Source organism: Vicugna pacos, unplaced genomic scaffold (assembly GCF_048564905.1).
Source record: "Vicugna pacos unplaced genomic scaffold, VicPac4 scaffold_21, whole genome shotgun sequence".
In the NCBI taxonomy this organism is placed as follows: domain Eukaryota; kingdom Metazoa; phylum Chordata; class Mammalia; order Artiodactyla; family Camelidae; genus Vicugna; species Vicugna pacos.
Window position 1 is genome coordinate 20,829,178 of NW_027328742.1, and position 12,068 is coordinate 20,841,245.

Genomic DNA, 12,068 nt, shown 5'->3' on the forward strand with positions numbered 1-12,068 from the left:
ATGTCACACATGGTGAGTGTCACAGCCACATTCATAATGCCTGAATGGGAGGGGAGAAGGGGAACCTGAGATGAGACAATATGGTGAGAAGCCTGGATTGTCCAGGTGGGCCCAATGTAATCACAGGGGTCCTTAAAATGGAGGACATAGCCCAACTGAGTTTAAAATCAGAGGGGGGTGTAGCCATGGAGCAGTGTTCAGAAAGGCTGCTGGCCATGAAAATGGAGGAAGTTGTGGGGCACAAGCTAAGGAAGGTGGGTGACTTCTGGAAACTGGAAAATAAAACAAAAACAAGGAAACATTCTCTTCTAGATCCTCTACAAGGAAGGAACCCTGCTGTTAACTTGAATTTAGCTCAATGAGAACTGTGTTGGATCTGTGACCTCCACAGCCATAAGGTGATTAATCTGTGCTGGTTTAATTTGTTAAGCTTATGGAAGTTTGTTACAGTGGTAATAGAAAAATATCATAGTGAGTGGTAGTGTAAGGGATTAAATTTCTAGGCTGGGGTGTGGAGAGGATTCTGACATTTACACCTAAAAACAACCAGGTGCAGTGGGAAGGTGATTTAAGGAAGACCTACCTGGCATGGCTGTTAAGAGGACTGTTTGGTGTGAGGAGATCATTGGAGTAGAGGAATCAATTAAATCTCTACCAGAAAAATAATGAATAAAATCTAACAGGGCTTCAGTGTTAGTGGATGCAGGAATCAAACTGGGCAGAGAGATATAAACATTACTTTGAAACTAGCTACAGGTTTGATGATTGCATGTTGGGGAGAGTTAGCCGATGTGTGGACTGAATGTTTGCATCCCCTCAAAATCCATATGTCGAAACCCCATCACCCAGGGTGATGGTATTGGGAGGCGGGGACTTTGAGTGATGATTACTAGGATAAAATGAGGTCATGAGAGTAGAGCCTCATGAATGGGATTAGTGCCCTTATAAAGGGCCCCAGATTGCTTGCTTCTCTCCGCTCTCTGGCCCATGAAGATAGTGGGAAGACAGCCATCTTCGAGCCATGAAGGCTCTCCTCTCCCAGATACATTAACCTCAGCCTCCAAAACTTAAACAACATGCTGCTTGTTTAAGCCACCCGACCCATGGTAATTTGTTACAGCAACCCTGAGTGACGAAGACAATGGAGAATGCCTCTGAGTTTGACACTGATTGCCTGGAGAATGCTGAAACCCAGGGAAGTGGGCAGCACAGACGTTTACTTATTTAATCCTGGCAACGCCGTACGAGATAGAGTCTATATATTCCTCGCTATTTAAAAGGGAAGGAAAAAGAGGCACACATAACAACAACAATAATTTTTCCAAGATTCACACAGAACCCCCTGGAGGCAGAGTGAGAATTTATACTCAGGCAGGCTGACCCCAGAGCCCCTGCTCATAACTACTAAGTCAGATCACCTTGCTTATGTGGATCAATTTTTTTCAAGTGTGATATGAGGGTACTGTGTCCAGTAACTTATAATTTCAAAATAATTCACTGTAAGGGAATCATTAGTTGCAGGCATTGCAAACCACAGAAAGCTAGACATACAAAAATAACTCATTAGGGCAAGATAACTAATAATGTTTTTAAATATTATACTTGCTGAAATTTTGCAATAAAATGTGTATTTATAATTCTTTCTGGCTAAAGAGTAACTTCATAATCCTGAATGTGGCTGGTGGTTCCCATGGTGGATAGCACGGGCCTAGAGAATTTAAGTGACTTGTCCAGCCTCGCTCAGTAAGCTCGTGGTGAGATCAGAGCTATAGGCTGGGACTTTTCCTTCCTATCCAACAAGTCCCTCATGGAGTCTTAGAAGCTTCTCCTTTGGTGCCCAGCTGTCTATCCGTACTTATGACATCTTGTCAGGTGTCCCAGTCTGCTCCTGAACATCAGCCAGTAACCACTTCTGCTCTTTTCTGGCCAGGTAATACATTCTAGCAACTTCCTTTATATTTCAGGCTCTAGGCAACATTGATTTACAAAAGGTGCAGAACCAACAAGACTAAACCTAGGAAACAGGGCACAGGGTTAAAGTCAAAAGAACAGATCTAATATGGAGTCAGATTTGTTCTTTCCTATTTCAGTAGTGCCATGGAGAAGGCACTTTGGGCAGCTTGTTGTAGGGTCCTGGAGGCTTTCTCTCTCAGCCTCTGGGCGCCTCTGTTGCAAACCCTTCATAGCTGTCTGGCCTGCTGGAAAACCACTCCGATTGTTTTGCCCGGAAGATGTGTTCTGTTTATAACTCATCTCTACTCCTTGGAAAACAACTCAATAAAAACTCAGTTGGTTTTCCACAAGCCATGGGCAGGGTTGAGGGATAGCATGTTATCATTTTATAAAATAAAAATAAAAATAAAAATAATAATAAAAATAATAAAAGAATCTTAAAACAGCACTGGGCACATGGCAGAGAGACAATAAATGTTTCCTCGCTTAAATTAGCAGTGATGGCTCAGTGATTCCATGGCTACTGTATTTGCTGTGCTAGATACTCCTTTGCTCCATTACAATTTCTTTTTAACTGAAAAAGAAATACATGCATATGGTTAAAAAAAATCAAACAGAGCACAAAAATACACAAGTGAAAGAAGTTTTCCCTCATCCTCTGTTCTTTCAGCCCTCCCTGGAGATGCCACTGTTTACTATCCTTTGTGTGCTTTTGCAGATATGCTATGAACATTCCCACCTATGTATGTAAATTCCTTCAAACTTTTACTTATTTTTAACTTATAGGGGTATAAATCCTCAAGTGCCTTCTGCCCAGGTAATAGAAAAGGACAAATCTGACTCCATACTAGATCTTTTCCTTTGACTTTAACCCTGTGCTCCGTCTCCTAGGCTTCATCTTGCTTGTGAAACAATGTTGCCTAGAGCCTGAAATATACAGGAGAGCCTATTCTGAATGCTCTGACGTTTAAGGATATTAGACAGTTTTTCATTCATAAAAAGATAACAAGTTTCAGAATAGGAAATAACGTTTGTTTTGCTGGAGGTTTACAGAGATTTGACTCAGGCAGGTAGCTGCAAGAATAAAGGATTCTAACAAAAAAGAATTCCTACACCAAGAAGAGTTTGCTACAACCAAGCACGTAGGAAAGCAGCCTGAATCCTGACTTGGGGAGATGGTTTTCCAGGACAATAGTTCGCCATCTAGGTCTACAGAAACTTGCTATTCCATGCCCCAACACCTGGTCTCCCAAATTATTGGCCTGTCCTGCACTGAGGAGAATGAATTTGGACTCGGTAACACTCCTATTTACCTAGCAAGCTGGGCACTGGAACTGAGGGCAGCTCTCCCACACCCAGGGACCTACTGTGAGCCCTTGATGGGGTGGGGTGTGGTTTACTCAGGAGGGGTGGGGACTATGCACCAACACTCAGGCAGTCGGCTCCCTCTGGGGCTCTGATCCCCACCCCGCTCCCCGTCAGCACAACACCTGGGACAGTGGAGCTAAGGCAGAGATCTTGCCTGCCTGTTTCCCAGCGTGTAAAAGGGGAATATGTACTCTTCCCAAGGTAGTTCTGAGCGACAACACCCGCGGGTGCTTGGTTCCCAGAGCAACAGGAAACACAGCTCCGCGTGGGGGCAACGGGTGTGATCCCCGTAGGGGTTCTACTGAGGCCTCGGATGGAGGGCTGGACCAGGGAGGTAAAATTTGAGCTGCGGGCCCTGAAGGGTTAGAGAGGGGTACAGAGGCAGGACTGCCGCCTGTTTCGGGGTGCGCCCAGAGGTAAAGCTTTTTCTCTCCATCTCTGCGACTCCCCTCCCCCCTCCAGATTACTCCCTTCTCTCTGCACCTCCTGTCCATCTGTCTACCTCCACTTTTCCCCTCCTCCCCTCCTCCTCCGATCTTCTCCCTCCCTCACTTCCCCAGCTTCTCTCACAGAAACCAGAGGATCACTGGCCCTCCTGCGCATGCGTAGTCGGTGCCAGCTGGACCGTGGATTGGAAGCCCCAGCTCCGAGCCGCGGATCGGCCCCAAAGGCTTCTCAGCTCTGTCGCCCGGTAGGCCTTTGGTTCCTGCCCGGGGCCTGGGCCTCCGGCTGTGGAAGTGCAAGGTGGGGGGCTCACGGCAAAGGTTCAGGCGGCTGCGGGAGGGCGCGAGTCAGCGTGTGTTCAGCTAAATTGCTCGGGCCAGACCCCTCTGCCCCGGCGCCCCGGCCACAGCTGCCCAGGGCCAGGTGTGCACCTGGCGCCTCTCGCCCCAGCCGGGCTCCCCTCAGTCCGCGGCTGGCGTCCCCTTCCCCTCTCCCGCCCGCGAGGCCTCCCCTCCCGGGCTTCCTCCCCTCGGCCGCCGGCCCGTCCCCGCCCCTGGGCGGGCTGCGTCCCGGGCGGGCGGCTGGGGCTGGGGCTGGGGCTGGCCTCCGAGCGGGGCTGCAGCCCGCGTCACCCCCCCACCCCCGCTCTCCCTGCCCCGCGACCCGGGGCTGCCCTGCTCTCCCTTTTCCGCTCCCTGTGGACCAGCTCAGTGGCGCGGGCACTGCTCCCTGGGCTGAGAGCTTCAGGCTGTAAATACCAGCTTCTCCTGGTGAAGTCGGCAAAAGGGAGCGTCAGTGCTGAGCGAGCTTCCATCTCCTCCTTCAGTGTTTCTGCCCCAGGTAATTTTCTTGAACACTTTCAGGTGTTATGATGGCTGTGCTTCTTGATGTCACGTGTTTTTATAGTGAGAGAGATTACTGTGTTGAAAGCAGGGCTTGGTTCAGTTAAAAATGAGCTGAAGGCATGAGTCTGTGACATCCTCCAGGCTTCCCTCTCCCAGGCTGAAACGTGTGACCGTGGATTTTAGAAAGATAGTTACAGTCCCTAACTAGTCCAGCCCAGCTAGTGTGTGTTCACAGGAACAGCACCACCAGAGGCCTTGGAGACCTAGGGACATTGCAGTCCTAAAGAGCTCCTGGCATAGTTTGGTTTGTTTTGGTTTTTTGTTTTTCTTAAATTGTGTGGCAGACTAGTTGTATAGAGGGGAAAATAATTGTCAAGAAATATTTTTTCATATAACAGCTTTATTGTGATATTGTTCACACACCATGAAGTCCATCCATTTAAATGGTACAATTCAGCAGCTTTTAGCTTATTCACAGTGGTGCAACCATTATTATTCCAGAACGTTTTCATCACTTCAGAAAGAACAGTGGAAATCAATGACCTATCCACCCTTCCCCAGGGGTGGTTCTAAAGAAGTTTCTTGGCTGTTCCTGACCATAAATTAACTTGTTACATTCCATGAAAAATCTGATAGGAATTCTAATCAGAATTGCATTGAATCTGTCTATCAAAACAGGAAGAATTAATGTCTTTATGGCATAAAGTTCTTCTACCCATAAATATATCTGAGACCCTATCTTTTCATCTGTCCAGAGCCTGGCCCATGGGAAGTCCTCGATAATTGTTGGGCTTGTGAATGATGAGATTCTATACAATGTTAGTTGCAACTGTAGCCTTTCACTGAAGAGAAAATTAACCTCAGTGAAGCCAAGTGACTCTCTGATGGACACAAAGGGTGACAGTCAGTGCTGGAGTGATCCAGTGGACTTGCTGCTTGCAGCCAGAATTCTCCACCACCTATAGCTACGGGGATTACAATGTTCTTTTATTTTTTTTAATGACTTGCTTTTATTTTTCGAATTATTTTTTATTGTAGTGTAGTTAACTTACAATGTTAGTTTCAGGTGTACAGCAGAGATTCAGTTATAAACATATGCATATGTATATACGTACGTTTTAGATTGTTTTTAGTACAACTCATTACAAGAAATTGTATATAGTTCCCTGTGCTATATAGCAGGTCCTTGTCATTTATTTTATATTTATTAACGTGTATCTGTTAATCCCCCTTTTGCTGCCTGCTAACCACAGTTTATTTCTATGTCCATGAGTCCATTTCTAGCAGCACCATTTTTCCTAGTTAATATATGCTGCTTGGCTGCTTTCAGTTTCAGTAATTCCATCTTATCTGTGGGCATTTTTCTTCTGGTGGGCCTGTATGTGGCTTGCACATGTGGTAATAGAGATCTGTATTTGGGAGAGCTCCAGGCCTCGTGTAGTCCCTGGTACAGAGTGCCCCCTGAATTGATGCTTGAACTGGGAAAAAAGCATAGTAAATGTTGGAATTTCCACTATGGTTGAGACTTCCAGGTTTCTATAACCTCTCTAGCCCACCTTAATGTTGGCTGCACCCATACTGGGTAATTTGGTGGAACTCCATGTTATGTGCATGTAGAGACAGGGCCTAGAATGCTTCTTCTCTTTCCTTTTTCTAACACTCATTCTCCTGGGCCTCCTAGATCCTCCCAGAGCAGTGCCCAGGGCTGGCTTGGTGCTACATTCAGGCAATATTTGTTAATAAGGCCCTTTCCTCATCTCTTCTGAGCCTCCGTTTCCTTCTCTGCACAATGAGACCGTAGACTAGATAAGTCCTTTTCAGTTTCTTTTAAAGCCATGTTTCCTTTGAGAAACAGAAAATGCAAATCTCTCCTCCCATTGTAACCCTTTAGATTTTGATACATCCTCCAAGGAGTGACATAGCTCTTTGTGGAAAAGTGATGTGATTGTGATTCCAGATGGCACAGAAAAGACTCTTCAGAAATTTATTGCAGGGAAAGGGCAGGAAAGGGGCAGTATGTCACACTTTCTAGGGTGAGCAATGGAGTTGGGGATTGGGTTTAAATACGATGTCTGATGTGTCCTCTCTCAAATCTTGCACAATGTGGTAAACCTCTCTCCCTCAGTTTCTTCATGTGTCAAGTTGGGGTGATAGCATTTTAGGCTTTTTCTGAAACATTGTATACATAATCCATTTGTGTCTCGGTAAAAATAAGAGGTGCTAGAGAGTCAGTGATTTCTTTAAAAAAAAAAAAAAATCTTGTCCATAGCACTCTGTCTGTGTGTATTTTGATGTTCCTGGAGGGTGAGTGTTGAAGCTAAAGTCCATCGTGGGACAGGTGGCCAATGGTTCTGATTGCCCCCTCCTCCCCAGTCCTCTTCCCCTCAGTCCAGGATGAAGTTCCCTGGTAGATTTACACAGAGTTCTTATGGAAATGGCTTTTCATTTTATTGTTTCACCAAGGAGGGCTGCCATCATGATCTCTGTGGTAAGGTTTTGGTGACCTGAAGGCTATGCATTTGGGGGTTTCTATTTAATAAAAAGAAAAAAATTACAAATACAAACTTAGACCTAGGGTGGTGACAGGGGCTCTTGAAAGTGGGGACCATTAGCTTTGTTAGCTTCAGGTGCAGTGGCCTCTGGCCATGAGGACCCATCCTCGTGCTCTGAAGTTGGAGGGACCAGTGGGTTCAGTGGGAAATTTAACTGAGTGTATCTCATGGTCTAGGGATTGTCCTATTTGTGCTGTGTGTTCCTTATTTGAGACAATGAACTCATTTAACCTCGATAGCCTCTTTAAAAAATTAGGCTTTTAATTTTGTGATATAATGTAGATTCCCATGTAGTTGTAAGACATAATATGGAGAGGGCCAATGGACTCTTTGCCCAATTTTCCTTAATGGTTCAATCTTGCGAAATTCAGGTACAATTCATTACTGACTCACTAACCCTTTGACGTTTGTATTATTGCCCTCATTTCTATTCATGATTAAACTGGGACTTAGAGAAGCACATAGTCCTGCACAGTTCACCCACATGGTTAGTGTAGAGTCGGGTGAACGTGGGCTTGGGATTTCCAGGCAGTACCATTATGATGGTCTGTGGCAGGGAGCATCATTCACTTTGCTTGTTTATTCATTCATTCAACATTTATTGAGTAACCTCTGTGTGTCAGATACTTTCATAGGGTTATCAGATTTTTTAGCAGTACTGAGAATCAGGTAATATTTTCTTTTTTTTTAATCTGAGAAAATTAGCTCTGAGAGGTTATAAACCCCCAAAGGAAATATAGCTCATAAAGGAGGGATAGAAAAATTTGTACAGTCCCCCCCCATTTTATGCAGGTGGTACCCTAGGCATTTTACATTTCCAAACTTCCATAATCCAGATATATTCTTGTAAAGCAAGGATTTTTTTTTAATTGAAGTATAGTCAAGTTTACAATGTTGTGTCAATTGCAAGGTGTTTTCTGACTTTTGTATTAAAAAATATTTTTTCAGGAGGGTAATTAGGTGTATTTATTTGTTTCATTTTTTAAAATGAGGTACTGGGGTTTGAACCCAGGACCTCGTACATGCTAAGCACGTTCTCTACCACTGAACTGTACCCTCCTCCCCAAGGCAAGTTTTCTTATCCATTATTATGAAGCTTAGGAGATCAAATAAGTTGGCGTTGAAATCCAGATCTTTTGATCCTACTATGGTCCTTTTCTTTATATTCTGCTGAAGGGTGTTGGGGAAAGCATTTCCTTTGCTCATTTCTTTATTCAGCATTTTTGAGCAGTGACTTTGCATCAGTGTCTGGCTAGGTACTTGGAACCGAAAATAAGAAATTACCCTGCTCGGCAGGGGCAGGAAACCTAGACCAAAAGCTGGGTAATGTGATCCGACCTACAGTAGCCATGTGTAGACACTTAGGACAAATTTTACCCCCAGCTTTGCTTGGACTTCCCTTGCCTTCTGGCTGGTACACACAAGGTCACCACAACCCAGAGGGGCCTGCAGCCCACAGCAAAGTATGTATCTCGATCTCCTCTCCCCTCTCGGCAGGAGCTGCAACATGAGCATCCCTGACTACATGCAGTGCGCTGAGAACGACCAGATTCTCCCCGTGGTGGACCAACCAGTTGGGATCATCTCAGAGGAGAATTTCTTTTGCATCTATAAGCGAATCTCCTTGGTGAGCCAGATCAGCCCGTGCGGCTCCCATTGGGCACTCTGTATCCACTACAGGCACCACTATGTGCCCGAGAACGGGTGGAGCGAATTCCAGACCCACAGCAAGGTAGTGGGCCTTGTCACCATTACCGACTGCCTCTCAGCCAAGGCCTTCGAGAAGCTCCAAGTGCAGAGGAGCTGTATGGCACCGCGTTAATGACTCTCAGCTCTTTGTCTTTGTGCTGCATGGGGAGGTAGCCAAGCAGACGCGCACCGATGTGGCCTTCAATCTACGAGGACTGCAGACTGGTGGAGAAGAGGATCGAGGACTTCACTGAGTCACTCTTCATCATGCTCAAGTCCAAGTGGTTGGAAAGGGCCCCCGACAATTCTGGGGACATGATCCCCCTCCTCTGTACCTTGTTTGAGAAGGAGGACATCATGGGACTGGACACAGACAGCAGGTAAGTCTACCTGGAGGCCCAGTCACCCTGGCTGTGTGCCGGGTTGCTTCCCTACATCCAGGAAGGGATCAGCAAGGAAGAGGGCTGTCTTGTAGCCAAGGTTGGAGGGAGGTGAAGCCCGCCGATATACAGACATTTAAAAGTGAATCCACCTTTCTTTCAGAGAGATCCTTTTAGGGTTAGTGTGGACACTTCCTCCGCTTTTCAGCCAGGAACCCTGGTGGGACCCCTGGATTTGCTGTCCAATAAATTAGCCACAGCCACTGATGCTAGGAGCGCTGGGGAGGAGGCTGGTCTGAGCTGACATGTGCTGTAGGTCAAATGCACATCAGACGCTGAGATTTATCTAGTAAAAGGAATGTAATCTATCTTCTTACTTTCTATATTGATTACATGTCAAAATGATACTAATTTACATACAGTAGAATAATCAGTTTCTAGAATTTGTTTTCTGTTTGTTTGTTTCTTTCTTTGTTTACTTTTTAAATGTGGCAACTGGGAAACTTTCTTTACATGGATCTCATTTCATTTCTGTTTGGCAGCCTGTCCTGGGACAGTCTCATCCCTTTGATTATAGATGAGATGCTGAGTCCCGAGATGCAGAACGAGGCTCTTGTTGAGCTGGGGGTGGAGCCGGTGTCTCCTGCCTCCCAGGCCCAGCACCTGCACGGCTCAGGCCCTCTCTTCATGCCCGACAGCCACCATGCCAGCTTAGGACATCAGAAACACCGCCAGGGACGTCCGAATGAACTCCTTACACAGGGAAAAGTGTGTCACGGAGTATGGGACAGAGCAGGGAAAGGTTCATCCTCACTTTGTCCCTGTGATTAGGTCAAAGGCCTCACTTTGCCTCGGAAGTGCAGATGAGCTCTTCTGGGCTGCCTACCCCCCCCAACTTCTGCTCTATTTCCCCGTGTGTCTATCGTGCTGTCCCTCGGGCAGAAGAGGTTGAGATGCCTTTGCCGAGAGGTGGTCCCCCTTTGCTGGGGAGAGTGAGGGAATTTGTGTCCCCCCGGCCTACGGCCTCGGGCCTTGAGTCCGGAGAGCGCTGATCGCAACCCACAGGTGACGGTTGGAGGACGTGGCACGTGTTGCCGGGACCGCTGTGGAGGCGGTGCTCTGTGATTCTTGAACTTACCTAAGGTCAGATTCTACTTTCTGGTTGTTGGTCAGTTGGGGGAGAAGATGCCAGAGAATTGATAAAAAGAATGTCCAGACCAGCCCTGTGAGTGAGAGGCACAGGGGACCCGAGTCCCACCTGCGTGTGGTGCCTGGCGAACTCTGGATGAATTTTCAGTTCCTCCCAGGACATTCCTCTATGGCTTAAGGAAGGGGCAAAGCATGTCGTGGCCATGATCTGTACTTGTCCTCACAGGGACCTGTGATCTACATGTCCGCACTCCCCTTCTGCTCCATGGAGTTGAGGTGGCAAATTTAGGAGCCTGGGCACTGCTGAAGGCACAGCTGCCAGCATCGGGCTTCTCCCAGACTGGCTCCGTTCACCTCACCTGTCACCACCTGCTGAGCCCCCAGGCATTAGTCAAGGTAGGTGCATCAGTGCAACGTAAGCAGGGACCAACTTCTCCCCCTGGACAGACTGGTGGGTGAGCAGTGGAAGCCTGGAGCCATGCCCCAGCCCCCTGGCCAGTACTTCCTCTTTTGTCATAGGAGGCACTGGTGACATTTTTGCTCAGCAACTGCTTGGCTCTGAGTCTGCAGACCCAGCAGAGAATGCCAGCTTGTTTTTGCCTTTTGAAGTCTGTCCTTGGGATTTGGTGGAGTAGCTGGATGTGTGCTTAGCCCATAGTGGTCTACAGTGTCACCATTGTTTACCAGAACCTCGTGTACCAGGCATGGCTCTCGGTATCAAAATACAGCAGCGCATTAAACCTCCCTCCTGGTGGGTCTGTCTGTTTTGGTACAGTAAGCGCCCAGCCAGCATCTGAAGGTCAGTGAGATAACGCGGCCAGTGAACTCGGGTCAAGCACGTTCTCCTCCAGTCACTTTTACTCCATTGTTCCTTTTACTATTCCACAGTCATTAATTTATCAAAGCATGCTTTGGTGCAGGAGCAGAGCCTAATTCTCTCCTGCTACTCTTGGTGGGAGGGAGTATAACTGTCCAGCCTGAAATGCGACCACATTTTGTAGGTCAAAAGCTATCTGGACGCATGTAGGTGGGGTTTTGGTTTGGGGCTCTGACCACATTGGGGTTCCCCCGGCAGCGCTGCTCCCCACAGGCCCCTGCCTTCCCTGGAGCAGGAGATGAGGGTGGGTCTCACCGACCCCAAGTCACTGTCCTCATCACACTCACGTAAGTTCTTGCACAGGCGGTCAAAGTCATTTTTGTTCTTGTGTGTTTCTAATTTTCGCTTGTTCTGCTTTTCCATTTTTCCTTTTTCTCTTGTACTGCCCTGTGAGCATGTTGTTGCGTCTGAAAAGGTGGGCTGTGCACACCCTGCATTGGAAATAGCTAGATCGCCCTCCGTGCTGTCTCCATCGCTTTAAAAAGCAAAAACTTAACAGCTGCCTTGATCCATGTATTGTCCTAGTCACCTATTTATTTTCTAATTTTTTGGAATATTTGCTTTGTTAGCACATCGCCCACTGGTGTTTGATACCTGTTAAAATCCTTGCTTTGAGGAACCTGTTTGGTCCTCCTTATATTTGGTGCCAAATGCGCCCTTATTAGATTTGTTTGTTTGTTTTGAAGAAGTGAGATGCGAATTGAATTAGGCTGCTGCTGAGGGATTCTTTTCATGGAGTATTAAACTTGGAAAGTCAAAGTCTGCAGCATCTTGCTCGATTTCTGCTTATACACAAACGTGCTCGGCACGC

The 12,068-nt window shown here is 46.8% G+C and overlaps 1 protein-coding gene across 1 annotated transcript in view; it reads left to right on the forward strand.

The window, feature by feature from the left end:
• Nucleotides 1–12,068, forward strand: part of LOC140694378 (uncharacterized) — a 19,438-nt gene continuing 7,370 nt past the window's right edge. Inside the window, exons 1-5 of the mRNA XM_072957647.1 lie at nt 1–12; nt 3,388–3,655; nt 3,784–4,012; nt 8,660–9,231; nt 9,774–11,544. Coding sequence (XP_072813748.1) covers nt 1–12; nt 3,388–3,655; nt 3,784–4,012; nt 8,660–8,984 — 834 coding nt within the window. The 3' untranslated portion in view covers nt 8,985–9,231; nt 9,774–11,544. The remainder of the gene's footprint in view (nt 13–3,387; nt 3,656–3,783; nt 4,013–8,659; nt 9,232–9,773; nt 11,545–12,068) is intronic.